Raw genomic sequence first — 18,247 nt, forward strand, 5'->3', positions numbered from 1 at the left:
GGTAAATAAACTGGTGCTTTATTGAATGACATTAAAATTGTGTGCTCACCACAAACATTTTCAATAACAAACCGGTAAAAGGTGCTCTATGAAGTGAAGCTACAATCTACAAACTTAGCATTAAGGCAGAGAGAAGCCTAACTTCATCGTCTCACAGTAAAACGCAACATTAAAGAACCCAAGAGCAGTTTTTATATTAGATTTTATACTTTAAAAGAACAGCAAACCTCATTCTTGTTCCAACTACTCCTCAAAATCATGGATGCTCTCAAACACATGCCTGGTTTGAATAAATAAGCTGTAAATCGTTGACGATGCAAATCGATAAATATTCTGAAATCAGTCTGGAAGACTATGCTACTGTAATGGTTGGGTGAAAAGGTAAATATAATCGACCAGTGTGTTTCTAGAACATCCAACAGCCTTCTACATGTACTATACATACCATGAAAGTTATTCAAATGTACATCTCAAGACCCACGACTAAACTTCCCAAGATTCAAGGCTTCATGTTTTCTTCTCTACAAAAGTGCAATTCGAGTCAAGATCTAAACCCCCGGGGCCTCATTTTACAAGAAATCATGTGTAAATGATAAATCGGTTTCGATACTGCTGTTTTCTTTGCAATTACGCCCACGTGTTGGTAAATGCCAAGCGCAGTCATGGAATGGCTAATTCTCATTTAGTGATAGTCCTCCTGCGTATGACGTATCTAAGCCACTGCACAGCTAACCATAAGCACAGGGCGACCCTACATCCTTTTATAGGGCGCCATTACTTTGGAAATTATTGTATAGCTAGTGTTTTTTGTATAAAAAATATGGATTTGGTTTGTCATGTGTATAACCCAAATTCATATTTGACTTCAAATGACTGTTTGCTTAAACACTTCCCAAGTCCATGAGTTCAGGATTATATTAGGAGCTGGTGCAGGATAGAAACGTTTCCCTGAACTACGTGGATTGCATAAAGAATTCACAGATAAACATGTTCGTATTCAACTTAATAAATGAGGCCCCTTATCGATCTTTCTTTTAATGACACGCATCAGACCGTTTTCGGCTTTGAGAACGATTCACTTCAGCACTTTTTTTTTTTTCTTTAGAGCTCCAGCAGTCAAATGGTAAAGACGTGTGTATGATTTCAGCAAAAACGTTCTCACTGACCAACTCTTAATGAAAAAAGGAACACTTCGTTCCCAAGCAATAAACTGTGTAGTGCTGGAACCGAGGGCCAAAACACACAATTGACGAGGGATCAAATTTAAAAGTAACGAAACACGTCCTCCGTGCTTTTCTGATATCACCGGTAATCCGAGCAGTGCTCATGCAAACCCATGCGAGCCGAATAACGCAGAACGAAATAATGCTCTAATCTACAAAACGCAATGATCCCTTGAATAGCTCTCGAAATATAAAAACTACAGCATTTTGGAAAAAAAAAGAAATCCCACAACCCCCATGCTTTTTCTTCATCATAAATCTACAGCATTTTTGGATCTGTGAGGCCATGTGGATCGCTGCTGACTTAACTGACAGCATTTTGTATTGAAAATGCTTTTGAATACAAAAATCGATAGATATAATTCAGTGGTTAGCGTTCTGACCGAAAGCACAATTAGCTCAGGATCTGATTACCAAGTTGAAGAAACAAAGCTAAATCTAAGTTTAATTAGTCAACCCAACCAACAACACCAGGCATAACTAGGCAACAAAAAAAGCTCAGTTTCTCAGGCACAGCATATCTTTTTTTTTTGTTTCTTTAACATGATGCTGATGAAAGAAACTCCTTAAACCTACCCAAGCATGATCTAAACAAGGCACACAATGCCTGAGGATGTTCCTCGTTTCACGATGCGCGAGTAATCTGAGCAATAGTGCAGCTAATCCGAGCCCTACTGGAATGATGACAATAGACAGCTACTGTCCCCTTTTTTTAACAAGTAATTTTTTTCCTTTCCTACTGTACTAGACATGCTCAAATTTCGAGTACAAATCAAGCTTCTCAAAGGCATAACAAGGGTGCATCAGCTGCTAAAAGTATCAAAGTCTTTGGTAAAATATTGCTTTGCTATTAAACATGCTTTTTTTTTTTGTTTGTTTTGCCCAATATCAACATGGAAGACTGCTGAGTATATAATCAACGAAGCAAATTCAGCACAAAACCCACCCGACTCATGCTTATGTTCCCAAACTGAACAGCGAGCCCTTTAAAGGACACAGAGGTTTTAAATTTAGTGTGAGGATGCATATTTAAGAAAAAAGAAAAAGAAAAAAAAAAAAAAAAAGGTAAAGCTACATCTGTAGTTAAAAGAATTATAAGGAATCGCTGGTCTATCAAATGTTGCTTGGTCATTATCATTGGCTGGTATACTGTAAAGAAAGTAAACAGAAGGAGAAAAAAAAAACTTCAGTGTGCAGGTCAAGAAAAAGGACATTTTGCTGGTGCATCGAGTAATAACTGGAACATTCGTCTAGTATCCAATTTTAAGGCAATGTTTGCCCCTGTAAGCAGGTTCACAAACATTATATTAGGCTTTCAAGCACTGAAAACGGTTTGCATAAATAAAAAGAGAAGTCCTTTGCATTTTGCCATTGCCAGAAAGGTGATGTATGTGATGGCAAGCACTGTGAAACATTATTATTATTATTATTATTATTATTACATTGCAAAGACAGAGAGCCCATTTCTTGTTTTGTATACTTAAAATGTGCATACATATATATACACACACACACACACATATATACGTATATATAGATTTTCAGGATTTCTACAGCAGATTGACATTTATCTTGATACCGAGTGAATTATTCTTTTTTTTTTTCTTCATTTTAATGGAAAATTGACTAAATAAAAGCAAGGCCTACTCAAAAGTGGACAGGCAACATTCTAGCTTTTAGAATGAATCATTAACCAAGTCAGAAGTTGAAACAATTCTTTAACATGAAGGGGAAAAAAATGTGAAAACCCGAATAAAAAAAATTGATTAAACAAGTAACAGCATTAGCGGCTTCTATTATAGAAAATTCGGTTTAAAAAAAAAAAAGAAAAGAAAAAAATTATGTAGTACAAGTGCTGGAAGAGGAGGAATTCACTACCGTGATGCATCATAGCATGGCACACGACAGGAAACAGACAAGTTTGGAGATTTCAATGGATCTTCAGTGATGAGAAGCAATGGCAAAGGACTCCTTAAAGGACAAACAAGCTCTGTGAGGGTTCTGTTTATCTCTTCCCTGATTTCATATAGGAGGGAATGGCCCCCCGGGCGGTCAGGCCTTCAAAGCGCTTGTACGTGTAGTTAATGAAGACCCAGTCTTTGCTCTTTAAATCAGCTTCGCTGTGGTTGGACACTACAGTTGCTAAGAAAGACAAGAGAGAAGAATGTTAGTTAATATGATGGTGGTATAAACGAATAAAGATTCAGAACTAAAAACATTCCCTAAACATACTTGTTGGTTTGAGGATGTCCGAATCTGGAAACTCGTCAAAGTTTGAGGTGTCGTCGATGCTTTTAATCTCGATTGGAATGGCAGCAGGTCTCTCCCTGTCCAAATAATGATATGAGCATTTAGAGCATCTAAACTAACAGCTTGACTTTATGCATGAGAATGATTCAGTTATAAGCAGCTAATAAGCTATAATTCAAAACAAAATACAATTCTTATCCCTTCCAATATCTTACAGTGCGATACCATGTTGTGGTCATCCCTACGCTATTGCACTGCTATCCATGCACACAGACCAGGCATAACGTTATGACCACCTGCCTAATAATGTGTTGGTCCCCCTGCTAAATCAGTTCTGACCCATTGAGCATTAAAAGCATTAACTTCTTCAGCAATTTGAGTTACAGGAGCTCGTCTGTTGGATCGGACCACACGGACAAGCCTTCGCTCCCCACACGCGTCAATTACCCTCGGCCGCCCACGGCCGTCTCACCGGTTCACCACTGTTCCTTCCTTGGACCACTTTAGATAGAACTTGACAACTGCAGATTGGGAACAGACCATGAGAGCTGCAGTTTTGGAGATGCTCTGAGCCAGTCGTCTAGACATCACAATTTGCCAAACTCGCTCAAATCCTTATGCTTGTCCATTTTTCCTGCTGCTAGCACATCAACTTTGAGAACAAAATGTTCACTTGCTACCTAATAGATCCCTATAACTAACAGGTGCCATGATGATCAGATAATCAGGTGTTGTTTACATCACTTGTCATATTGTCAATGTCAATGTTTTGCCTGGTCTGTGTATATACAATCCATCAATGTGATTGGACGAGTAATGTTACAAAAGTGCTTATATTTAATATAATCTCAATGGAATGTATTGGCCATATAAAATTCCACTTCCTAGTTCAGAAGCATCTTTAACAGGAATGTAGAACTAGTAAGCCAGCATGCTGTAAGCAGAGTGTAACTTAATAAATAATAATAAAAAAATAAAAACAAAAAAAAAAACCAGAACATTTGGTACTATTTTGTTAGATATTGATTAAATATTAGACACATTTTGCTGTTCAATCTGACATTCTAGTAGGAGTAATCACTCAAATAAAAAGGTAATTGAGCAATAACGCAATATTTTGCCTAAAAAAACTAAACAGCAACAAAATGTAAACTTTAAAGCTTTTACAGTTACTGTTAATAATGATCATAATTAAAGTGCAATATTACTACACACTTCCACACTTCATTGCCTTCCTTGTCTTTATCAGGTTAGAATTGAAAGTTGTGGGGAAGGTGGAAAAAAAAACCCTTCTGGTTCTACCTGATATGGTCATAGTCCACCCCTTCAAAAAAAGGATTGGATTTGATCTCTTCAACCCCAGTAGCGCCAATCCTGTTTTCACCCTCACAGCAGAACCTGGAACACAACATAATTAATTTATTAATAATATAAACATTTTCTTATCGAGCCACATGCTTAATATATAATATAACCAATTCTTCCTATACCACTGCAACTTGCCAGCAATTCCCATAATATTTAATTAAACAACCTCATACAGTTTGATCGCTTTATAGTTGCATTAAGTGCTGATCAGAGACTCTTAAGACAAGTTAATTTTTGTTATCATTTATTCTCTGTAAGCTCCGCACAGCTATCCTTACACCTGAATCAGTTTATTAGCCCTAAATCAAGTTCATCCAACAGACGATTTTGTGTGGAGGAGCTGTTACTAAAGAAATAACACATTAGTCGGACAACAGTGATAAAACCCTGTGACTTGAATTACAGCTGGCACATCTGTCAGAGCTGCTGTTAAATCACCTGTAAGCACTCATGATTAGAAACACTACCAATTTCCAGCTACGAAAACCATGCAGGACCCTCACAAGCAATTTATATACACCGTTCAGCTGTAGCATTAAAACCACCTGCCTAATATTTTCCCTCCTTGTGCTGCTAAAACAGCTCTGAGCCATCAAGGCATGGACTCCACAAGAACTCTGAAAATGTGCTGCGCTACCGTGAACCAAGATGTTAGCAGCGGATCCTTTGGTACCTGAATTCGGACTTGTTTGTCCAGCACATACCACAAATACTCAATCACGTTAACATTTGGGGAATTTGGAGGCCAGATCAACACCTTGACCTTTGTTTGTGCATTCCTAAAAGTTTTCCTGCAGCTTGGCAGGAAGCATTATGCTGCTGAATGAAGCCACCTTTCAATCATAGCCAGAATGTGTCACTGTACCTTTTCTGTGGTAATAATCCACACAAATACATTTTGGATTCCACTTGTATCAGTGAGCCTTGGGCACCCACGATAATGCCCCCATTCAGCCAGATATCAATCTATAGTAATATCTAACCAATGCATACTGGTAAAACACCACATTACAAGTTGTTTGGAAGATGCTCTGACCCAGTCTATCACAATTTAGCCCTTATTAAAAATCATTCCTTAGAACTGTTCATTTTTCCTGGTTCCAAAGTATCAATGCTGTTTAAAATATTACAACATATTGACATGAGCTATTAAAAAAATAAATAATCAAAGCTATTGATATATATATATATATATATATATATATATATATATATATATATATATATATAAAATGTCATTGCTGATCCATGCTTACAAACACTAGAAAAACACTCAAATCAAACTGTACCTGAGAATAAGATCTTTTGCCTTCTCTGAAATGGGAACTTCTGGGGGGAATGTCAGTGTTTCCCGCCAATTCATCACCTTCCTGTACGTCTCCTGAGGAGTCTCTGAGCAGAAGGGTGGGTAACCTGCACACACACACCACGTCAGTGAAAGACCCATCTTTTGTCAGCACGTGGGACAACCTCAGTGATTCAAAATAAATAAATAAATAAAAAACTATAATGAGTACATAAATTTCCTCTCACCTATAAGCATCTCATACATGATGACCCCCAAGCTCCACCAATCGCAGAGTTTATTGTATCCGTTCTGCAGAAACACTTCAGGAGCGATGTAGTCAGGGGTTCCAACGGTGGAGAAGGCCTGAAGTAACACAAATCCACCCTTTTATTATGACTCCAAAAACAGACAGCTCCACCTCAGCTTCTAAAACACAATGCGACTGTGTCTACAAACACTCAAAGCCCATTATTCATCTACTCCAGTCCATGTAACAGAAGAAGCTCTTAAAAGCAGAGCTGGATTAATATACCACACTCATGCTGCTTAGCACGTCACTGGTCTGCATGTTTACATCTCTTTACTCACCAGCTGTCTCCGGTTTCTCTTCCACGTCTCTGCTTTTCGTTTTGAGTTCATGTTTTGGAATGCTGTGAAGCAATGGGAAAAAATGCCCCACAAAGGTTAATTCTAGCAGGAGCAGTATAATAAAACAAACACTGGCTTTTGTTTTTAAGGGAGCGGTGTGAGAAGGAGAACAAATTTCATCACGGTGTAAAGAAACAGGATATTACAAAGCAGAAGTTCTTTATCAGTCATGCAGGCAAAGAAAGCATCTGATGAAGCAAGTACAACTCATGCTGTTCCACACAGCCTACTGCAACTGGTATTATCTTCCCATTTATTAACTAAGAACTCTGTATTTTGTATATGAGTTCATACATATACATAGACCAGGCATAACATTATGACCGTATAACATTATGACCAGTGAAGTAAATAACACTAATTATCTCTTCATCATGGCACCTGTTAGTGGGTTGGATATATTTGGCAACAAGTGAACATTTTGTCCACAAAGTTGATGTGTTAGAATCAGGAAAAATGGGCAAGCATAAGGATTTGAGCAAGTTTGACAAGTTGTGATAGCTAAACGACTGGGGCAGGCCATCTCCAAAACTGCAGCTCTTGTGGGCTGTTCCCGGTCTGCAGTGATCAGTATCTAGCAAAAGTGGTCCAAGGTAGGAACAGTGGTGAACCGGGTCGTGGGCGGCCAAGGCTCACTGATGCACGTGGGGAGTGAAGGCTGTACCATGTGGCCCAACAGACGAGCTCCTGTAGCTTAAATTGCTGAAGAGGTTAATGCTGTTAATGCTCGACAGGTCAGGACTGTTTTAGCAGCAAAAGGGGATTAACACAATATTAGGCAGGTGGTCATAATGTTATGCCTGATCAGTGCCCCTAAAGTGGTCAGTGTATATTGTGTATTTCTCATACACTGTTTATTGCAATAGATCTAAGACTAAGACAGAATGACATAATACTATGAAGGTCCTTGACTTTATTAGACTGAGACACATTTCATATTTACATCGCACCTGTAAATTGACAGCATGACTGTAATTAAAATCAATCTGATGCTTCGAATAAAATCATTATTTTACATTTTAATCGCTCATGCACGCAAGATCTTACTGGAATATGTGCCACATAATCTAAGACCACCACCACCACCACACACACACACACACACACACACACACACACACACACACACACACACACACACACACACACACACACACACAAACACAGTTATTATTCAGGGGAAAAAAAAACAAACAAAAAAAACTATGGCCATTAATATGGGGAGTCTCAAGTGTCAGCTCCCAGTTACGGTCTGCATGTTTTCTGACATGGGAGAGCCTTTAGGACAGAGGACTTTCCATTTTCTCTGTAATATGACAAGCTGTTTGTGAATGGTGTGTGTGTGTGTGTGTGTGTGTGTGTACGTGCGCACGCTTGGGTGTGAGTGAAAATAGTTTCACAATTGTAAAGCGTGTTTTGATACATTCACTGTGGACTAAATTTATGTTACTTGCAGTTCATGGTGTTTAATTGTTTTTAATTTAAATTATTTGTGCTCGGTTGTGTTACTTCACATAGATACTGTCACTTCTTTTATTCATTGTAGTTTTTAATGCATTAATAGTAGCTATGATATTACGGAGAACTTTAAAACCCCCGACAACATCAAACCCAACTAGCCTTCTTTCATCGTTGTTTTTATTTTTATTTTACTAATCTAGACAAACTTGTACGTACAAACATCCCATTTCCATTTTTTTTTTTTTTTTTACTCGAAAACACGAGGAACACAAACTTCAGCATTCAACTGCAGACAGTCCTTGTGTGTATGAGGCATAAAGCTCTACTTCTTAAAGCTGAAATCCTCAACTGAGGTCGCACTTATGTCAACTTTCTTAGCACAACAAGGCACTGAAGGCAGCATTATTTAGGCTGGCTTGGAGAACCTCCCAGCTTTTAACACGAATTTGAACCGGCAGAACTGCAGTGGAAACTAAACACTGTGATAGGAACAGTACACATTTGGGAACTACCCTTTTGTCAACAAAGACATGCTAGACAACTGCTGCCACATGGCCAACCACAGTGTAGTGATTTTATTACATACTGGCAGAAAGTGTGAAAGAAGGAGACATCAAAGATGTCAATGCTGCTAATAAGAAAACAATTTTCCACAATGAATCCATCCTAACAGCATAACTGAGAACACCCATTAGTTAAACTGATATCCTACTGCAGAAATGAACCCGGAAAATATCCAACAGCCTACATACTAAAACAAACCAGTAATCTAATACAACAGGCATTTTTACACACGACCAGGGGATTAGCACCAATGTTCAGCAACATGCAGGAGCTTCCCCAGAAACCCTTATTGTTTCCACACAAGTTCTGCTGCTGATGGTCTGAGAGTGTTGTATTTGCCAGACAATACAGTGGTGCTAATACGCCAAACATGTGGTTTATACAGGCGTACAGCAAACTGTGTAAAACTCCAGAGCTTATTTATATTAGAATGCAAAAACACACCGACTTCAGCAGCACAAGTGAATGGCAGAAAGGTAAAAGCTCTGTGCTTCAGACACACACCATTGTGAGCCGTGGGCACAGGCATGTTTAATTTTGTTATATTCATACAAACAGCTTTTGTTTTATTCTATTTTTTTTACTACTACAAATGAATCATGTAAACGCTGATATTAAGTCTCAATTATTGCGTTAGTGGTGAATGTGGTAAAGACTGTTGTATCCAAATCCATGTGGATCATGTTAATAATAAACAAACCTCTACCAAAAACACCACAATCGCAGACACTTTTTTTTCTCCTCTCTATCCGCCTGGGAATTCCCAGAGCAGAGTTCACCGAGGTAACGTCAGCAGGATGTGAAAGTAACTGCAAGGGCGGGTCCCCTGATCTGAGACTTTTGGCGCACTAAAACACCAGGTGGCTGCAGCAGAGGGAGGAGCAGCTTCTATTTTAACTGAAAAAAAGCTATATATAAATAATATTCTACTTCTGCACTGCACGAATTCCACTATGCAGAAAAAGCTGAGAATCATGCAGAAAATAATAACAAAATCTTAAAGATACCCCTGAGAAAATGTTTTATTTAGTCATTTTTTTTACTTTTTAAACAGAAAAATGTTATTTTAATTATTATTAATATTTATTATTTTACAGTGCAAGTGATTTTAGTGTGCAAATGTATGTATTAGCTTTCGTTTATTTAATGTTTATTGCATTAGTTCATTAAATTTAGTAGATTTTAAAGGAAAAAATCCTATGGATATCAAAATCATCTGTATATACTGTACATATGAAAAGAAAAAAAAAAAAGTGTGTCACACACCTAGCTATACATGTAACACCACTAACAGATGATCATTATTTCATCTGCTTTCATTAAATGTTTTGGAAGCTAAATATATACGGATGATTCATGGACACTGTTAAGTTAATTAACATGTATTATTAATTCCCTGAACGATGATTTGCAAGTTATTAACCTCTGCCTAACGAAGGCAGACTTTGTGTAAACAGTATTATGTTTAGTGCAGACACAAACTGCCTGAAGGAAACTCATCCCAGTGTAGGTGTTGTACTCATGTTGAAAACAAAACAGTTACAGGGATAAACAGCGTAGGCATTACACTGATGACTCAATAACGTCAGAGGGAAGTGTAGAAAGTAGTACCATAATTGGTGACATGAATGCAGAAAAACATGCCGACTTACTAAAATTGCTGGGCAGGCTATGGTTGAGGTTTCTGTAGAATTCTGTCCTGTGGGCTTTCTTAAGCCCAGTACACAAGCCAAAATCAGACAGCTTTACATGGCCCTACAAAACACACACACACACACACAAAAACACTATAATGTTTAATATAAAGAAATCATTCATCAACTAAATTCTCTGAATGATCACAAAGTCAACCTTTGAATCCAGCAGCAGATTGTCAGGTTTAATATCTCTGTGGATGAAACCCAGCTGGTGGATAGAGTCGATGGCAAGCACCGTCTCTGCAATGTAAAATTGTGTCGCCTCCTCAGTCAGAGTGTCTTTCTTCATCAGAAGTGTCATCATGTCTCCTGCAGAGACATAAATAGCAGGTTGCAGTTTAAAAAAAAAAAAAAAAGAAAGTGCAGTAAAAATAATTTGACCATCATATGAAAATGAAAAAAATCATTCAATTAACATTATGGCAAAGCTAAATTTCAGGGCCAAAAATGTGTCATCACACACACACACACACACACACACACACACACACACACACACACACACACACACACACAGTATCTCACAAAAGTGTACACCTCACATTCCAGTAAACATTGTAGTATATCTTCTCCAGGGACAATACTATAGAAATGAAATATTTATATAGTTATATATTTTAGGATTTATTTTAGAGTAGTCAGTGTGCAGTTTGTATAGCAGTACAGATTTACTGTAAAAATAACTCAACATACAGCAGTTATTGTCAAAATCACTGGCAACAAAAGTGAGTACACCCTAAGTGATAACAGATGTATGTCATGTAGCCATGCAATGCCAATGTTTTTGTCTGCTTGACAGGACCATACAATTTTTTGTATCTTGTATTAGAGCAGTTAAACTGGATGTTTTGAGCACAATTCTCTCATCCTGACCACTGAATGTTCAACATGGCACCTCATGGCAAAGACTCTCTGAGGATTTGAGAATTAGAAGTGTTGCTCTCCACAAAGATGACCTCGGCTACAAGATTATTAACACCCTGAAACTGAGTCATACAGAGGTTTTCCAAGACGGTTTCCACTCAAAACAGACCTCGCAATGGTCGATTAAAGAAGTTGAGTCCTCGTGCTATGCATCAGGTGCAGAAGCTGCTTCAAAAACAGACATGAGTGCTGCAGCATTGCTTTAGAGGTTGCAGAAGCAGACGGTCCGCGTCAGTGCTCAGACCATACGCCGCACACTTCAACAAGTCTGTTTGTATGGCTGTCGTCTCAGAAGACTTTTCTGAAGTTGGCTCACAAGAACAAACAGTTTGCTGAAGACAATCTGTCCAAGAACATGAATTACTGGTCCCATGTCCTGTGGTCTGATGAGATTAAGATAAACTTGTTTGGCTCAGGTGGTGTCCAGCATGTGTGGCGACGCCCTGGTGAGAAGTACCAAGAAAATGTTGTCTTGCCTACAGTCAAGCATGGTGGTGGTAGCATCATGGTCTTGGGCTGCATGAGTGCTGCTGGTACTGGGGAGCTGCGGTTTATTGAGGTAAACATGGATTCCAACATGTACTGACATTCTGAAGCAGAACAGGAGGGCCCTTCAGAAACTGGGCTGAACGTCAGTTTTCCAACATAATAACGACCCCAAACACACCACCAAACACACCACCAAGAAGACAACTGCCTTGCTGAGGAAGCAGAAGGAGCCGCACATTGACTACTTTAAAGTATAAAAAAACCGAAAATAATTAAACACTGACTGAATTTTTTAAAACCCTGCATGAGGATTAATAAACAGATCTCACCTCCCGGTAGAAACTCCATTATGAGGTAGAGGTTCATCTTGTCCTGAAAGCTGTAAAACATCTTTACAACCCACAGACTGTCCGCCTCCACCAGAATGTCCCTTTCAGCCCGTATATGACCAACCTAGCACATAGGAGAGAACCAATGAAGCTGCTGAACAACCACTTAGTCTTACAATAGTTCACTACTGGACTTTTAGGGCCATACGTGTTTTTCCCCACCCAAACTGTTACCACAAAGTTTCAGGCACACAATTAAATTTTTCATCCTTCACTTGAACTAGGAGACCCAGACCTGTTCCAGCAGTGCGCCTGTGCATAAAGCATGCACTATGAAGATATGGTTTTACAATGGTTGCAGTGGAAGATCTTGAGTGGCCTGCTACGGAGTTCGTACCTCAACCCTAGTGAACACCTTTGGGATAACCTGGAACTCTGACTGCACCCCAGACCTACTCACAATATATCAGTACCTGACTTTACTAACACCATTGTGACTGAATGAACACAAATCTCCACAACCACACTTCTACATCTAGTGGAACATCTTTCCAGAAAAATAAAGATTATTATAAAAGCAAATGGGACTAAATGTGGATTTAGTAGGTGCTTCAAAAAGCACATATGAAGTCAAGTGTCACATAATGTTTCACATAACTTTATTATCAACTCTAAGCACACCAATAAGTGCAAAACTTTTCTTTTTTTGAAATTCATATACAAGCTACTACACAACACAACTAACCTACAATCTGGACCATGAAAATGATCAATATTCTGTTTAAGCAAACGATACCTGCTCCTTCTCAAGCATATCAGCTTTGCGCAAGATCTTCATGGCGTACACGTGGCCTGTGTCTTTCTTCTGCACCAGACGTACCTATACAAATGAGAGACGTGTGTAAGATGAAATCTGTCTAAGGCCAATTAAAAAAACGAAGGGATTGAAGTACGCATTGGAATGTAAACATCGAACCATACAAACCAAAAAATAAAAACAAAAACCTCTTACCTCTCCGAAAGCACCACGACCGATCACTTTGAGCGACTCGAAGTCTTCCAATCCAAGACGAGTTCGTTTAAGCCGCAGAAATTCAGTCTCCTTTCGGGCGTGCTGAGATCGCCGAATACGCTTCTACAAAAACAGAGGTCAAAGTACTTAATGCTAAGCTACAAAAAAAGTATAAATAAATAAATAAATAAAACAAAACCAGCCAAACAAACACAATACTGTGAATTTAGATGGACTAAATAGTAATAACGTCTCCACACCTCTTCATCCGCTAATCCCTCTTGATCCATCACCTTCTCCAACTTCTGCTGCCTACAACACACACGAAGCACTATAATGCAGCACTTTAACACACGGTTAAACAATTCAATGACAGGATAAATAAACTGATCATTTGAAAACAAACAAAAACATTTATATATAAAAAAAAATAATTATGATCAACATTAACTTTTTATTTTCTAGTGGGTGTATAATTATGCAGCATGTCTGTTGCTATTACACTTTTAGCAAATCTAAACACTGCTGCAAACTGTATGTTATGCATTTTTCATGATAGAGTCAGAATCTCTTTCATGGGGAGTCTGGAAGAGGGAATGAAAGTCACTGCTTTCCACGCACACCTTTATCAAACTCACTCCTGGTAGAACAAAACCTCTGCATTGCTGAGATGCTCCAGAGGTTTTACGAATCGCGCAAACCCGCTGGACTGGTTTAATGGAAAACGAGCTACACGAGTACACTTGTGACCGTACAGGAGCGTCTCACCTCATCTCCCTCTCCTCGTGCTGGGAGATTAGGTTGCTGTAGAAGTTCTCCAGGGTCACTTTGGCCATCGTGACCCGCTCCTTGGTGTGGTTGCTCATGGAGGAACAGGACGTCTGACCCGTCATCGCCATGGTTACCTGAAAGGTCACGGCAGACAGAGAGTGCTGTTGTGCGAGAGCGTACACATGGAAACGAGGGCAGTTTGCACTTTAGGAAGTCCCTTTATATTCTCTTAAACTAACAAAAAAAAAGATTGAAAGTTCAGCAAAACTTCTTGATTTACTGCCGTTTCACCACAATTATGACTTATGGTTTAGACAACTAACAAATGTGAAACACGACGCACAAAAGAAATGAGCATATGATACAATGTATTATATGCTTGCTGTTGAAATGCAATGCTTAAACGACTTTACTGTTCCTGAACTGTGCGTATATATCTACACATGACCTCAAAAAAACAAAAAAAAATAAACAAGCAAATGAACAGTTATGCTTTATTTTCTCCTGCAGCTCTGATGACGATACCTTACAGTTTTCTGCAGGCTGAAATAATTCACTATGTCTTCTCAAATAACTGCTGCGATCGCAGCTGTATTTGGCTACATGATCCAGTGTTGCTTGGGTTACTGTAAACGCAGGTTGGTGACTCTCTCTCTCGCCAGCAAATGTGGATCATAATCACAGTCTCATTGCTATTCCACTGCTTTAAACACCAACATGTCCTTTTTTTCCCTAATCTATACATAAATCATTAATCACCTGCTTATCTGATACACATCCCAAGGGTGATGAAGCTAGGGTAGAGGAACTGCTTAAAGTCCCTGTAGGATGTTTGGGACAAAACAAATAATACATCCAAGTAGATTCAGGCTTAGCCAAAGAGTCTTTACACATTAAATCATAACAGGACAACATAACTATAGTACAACAGTACAAAAAAAAAAAAAAAAAGGAACATAAACATACAACAGGAAAGAAATATTGTTGGGATCTATAGGACTGTCATGGTGATTCGCCAATTAGTATTGCAATATATCTGTAGACCAGACACAATTTTCATATAAACTATGATTAATAAATCTTTTCATATCAGTAAAATGCAGGCTGTAAAAACTAATTCCTTGTATAGCATGGTTAACGTCCTGTGCCAGTTTAATCGCTCATCTGTAATCCACTAACTAGTTTTTCGTCAGTAGAAATTTGAGTTAAATCTCACTCTGACTGATCATTTACTATAAATATCTGACAGTTGAGCCGTCTCTAATACAAATCACAGTATAAACTCGAAGAAAAAAAAACAAACAGGTATTTAAATCAAACACGTGCGTACACACGCGTGCACACTTAACATAAGGCATATACATTTTTTTTATAATTATTGAAATTGATGAATAAACGGCATCATACACAAAGGTTTCCTGTTTGTTTTTTTTAACGTGGTGACTATCAGACTGTACAACAATAATGAATATGGACACGTTTAAAGCCTTGAGGTGCTCGAGCACAAAAGTGAAATAAGCAACTTGCACAAGGCCGATTCGCCATTAAATATCTCGACATAAGGAGAGTTTTTTTTTTCACCAAAAAGAAGGCTGGGAATTCTGTGACAACACTTTTCCACTGGAAAGCCAACAATATTCAGAGTGGAAAAACAGCTGTATGAGCTCAGAGCCCAGTTCTTTTCATAGACCTTTAAAACACTGGGGTTTCTTGGCTCTTCATTTAATATGGTCACCATTCGGACAACATTTTTTTCAACGTCTCATCAACTGACACCACATTCTTTATTGTCATCTATGTACGTACGTAAATCCTTATTTTACATATTCGGGGTTATGCTTGTGCTTCTGCATGCTTGATGCTTGAAAATGGGTTATTTTAAGATAAGATATAGCTTTATTCGTTCCCGCGGTGGGGGAATTTTACCTTCCCACTTTTCAATCCCGTAAGCATATCAACGGCTTCTAAAATTTAAAGCATGAGAAAAAGATTTAACTATGCTTTTGTTGTTTCTTTGACTACATATTCGACATCTAACTGAAAACTGTCCTGCAATACACTTTTGGGTTGCGCCCATTAGATGTGAAGGACTGGTGTAGAGGATTAACACCCCTAAGGACCTGCTATTGGGGAACATGACAAGCTGAATAGTAACTTCAAATCTGCCTGGTGTATATGCATTATAACCGTACATGTTATGAGATATAAAAATATAAATATATAGATGACAAACTTGGAGCATGTGCCAAGCCCAGATATGATCACACTAACACCACTACACAGCACTCAGGATACGGTTTCTCTATAATATATTTTTTTTTACAATTCGTTTCCTTATATACTTTAACAATATGTTACATCACATAATTTATTAAATCACATATAACTTAATATGGCGGCCAAGGTTTGTCAACAAGAGCTAAACACAGACACTGTAATCAACAGCTCTGTCTTTACAGCCATTATCGCTTGCCTTATCAGAGACAGCTCCTAACCATCCCAAATACACCCTCGCTGCCTACACAGGCACCCTAACTTTGTGTAAAGACCACTTTGGAATGCATTACGCGGTAGTAGACTACAGGTCAGTCACAATTGTATTTAGGATACAGCCTGGCGGATTCTTTCTGAGGCGACAGAAGCGATGATAAAACTGCGGGGAAAATGAAAAGCTTTCCACAACAATGTTTGGCAACTCGACCCACAACACGGCGAGCTTTATGTTAGCTAGCTAGGTGAATTTTAACTAAACAAATAAACAAAAAAAGTACTAATAAACGCCGGTTATTGTGGCGAAGCTAAACGCGACTTCCTGTGTAAACGAACCAGAATCTTTGCTGAAGTATGTCATTGGGAGTGAAGAAACAGAAAAAGAGAAAGTGTCGCTCTGTGAGAGTGTGGAGAATATGATATCATACAGCTAAATAGTTTCGAAAATAAAATAACGAAAGAGAAATGCTGCGCTGAGTTGAGCTTGCTAACTTAACGCCTCTTTGCGCAAACCCTCTCCACTTCCCAGCACAGCAGAGCAGAGCAGAGCACGCGCACCACGGCCGCTCCGCACTGCGGCCTGCTCCATCTAACTGCAGCGGATCCGCGTTTCTCAGATCCTCATCCTCATCTCTATCTATAATCGGGACAACTTTTAATCACTTACCTTCTACTCGAGCTCAGCCTGACTGCGGTCTACTAGTACACACTGATCATTATTTCCTTCTTCCGACTCATCTCGATCGAGTCTCCAAATTAAAAGTACTGCGCCATGCGCCATGACAGTGAGCACAAATAAAAGTCGACCGAGGTGTAAAGACAGTGATAAAATGTGAAATTATGAATCTATTTCTCCCTGATCTATATATATATATATATATATATATATATATATATATATATATATATATATATATATATATATATATATATACATACATGCCCTGCCACCGATCAGGCATAACATTATGACCACCTGCCTAATATTGTGTTGGTCCACCTTTTGCTGCCAAAACAGTCCTGACCCGTCGATCATAAACAGCATTAATGTCTTCAGCAATTTGAGCTGCAGAAGCTTGTCTGTTGGATCAGACCACGCGGACCAGCCTATGCATCCTCGGCAGAATTTGCATCGTCTTATTGATAAAAGAAAAAGCAAACAAAAAACCCATAAAAAAATTAAGCAGGAGAGGCAGCCATTACCCCTGCTGCATGGGGGCGTGTGAGAGCCCAAATACTGGATATCTGAAATGTACTGGCAACTAGAACTAGAGAGTTTGAAAGTGTGACAAGTTGATACTTGGTTCATCCCGTATTTTTCCATCAAATGATCATTCGGGCTTAGATCCTATTCACAGCCCGCATCAAAATCAGACTGAAAATAAGGGAAAAAGGCATGACAGAAGAGTTTAATCTTGTATATATATATATATATATATATATATATATATATATATATATATATATATACATACATACACTGGCGATCAAAATTAGAGAACAATTTATAAACAATTGAACAATTCTGAAATAATGTCATCTTCACTGCTCAACAGTTGAGAGAGTTTTTGTCCTGTCTATACCATGCTACCAGAACACCTTTTCCACAAATTAACTAAGGCATTTAAAAAAAAACATTATTTTGCAGAAAACTATAAAACTATACTATGTGGTAAATTTAACAGTAAATTTAACTATAGTAAATTACATTTTTGATTTTTCAAAGCAAGCAA

At 38.4% G+C, this 18,247-nt stretch overlaps 1 protein-coding gene and 1 long non-coding RNA gene across 2 annotated transcripts; one reads left to right on the forward strand and one right to left on the reverse strand.

Moving 5' to 3' along the window:
- Positions 1-2: 2 nt before the first annotated feature.
- Positions 3-17,256, reverse strand: stk38a (serine/threonine kinase 38a). The gene is made up of 14 exons (XM_046871199.1): positions 17,182-17,256; positions 14,022-14,158; positions 13,514-13,565; positions 13,254-13,376; positions 13,038-13,121; positions 12,242-12,365; positions 10,654-10,808; positions 10,455-10,557; positions 6,718-6,779; positions 6,375-6,492; positions 6,131-6,254; positions 4,776-4,871; positions 3,456-3,550; positions 3-3,365 (listed from the first exon to the last, which is right to left on the reverse strand). The coding sequence occupies exons 2-14, from the start codon at positions 14,150-14,152 to the stop codon at positions 3,229-3,231; spliced, it is 1,404 nt and encodes a 467-aa protein (XP_046727155.1). The 5' UTR covers positions 14,153-14,158; positions 17,182-17,256; the 3' UTR covers positions 3-3,228.
- On the forward strand, positions 3,558-4,433 carry LOC124399894. The gene is made up of 2 exons (XR_006928289.1): positions 3,558-4,331; positions 4,370-4,433. It is a non-coding gene; the product is annotated as an uncharacterized LOC124399894 (long non-coding RNA).
- Positions 17,257-18,247: the final 991 nt, after the last annotated feature.

Source organism: Silurus meridionalis, chromosome 17 (assembly GCF_014805685.1).
Source record: "Silurus meridionalis isolate SWU-2019-XX chromosome 17, ASM1480568v1, whole genome shotgun sequence".
Lineage (NCBI taxonomy): Eukaryota > Metazoa > Chordata > Actinopteri > Siluriformes > Siluridae > Silurus > Silurus meridionalis.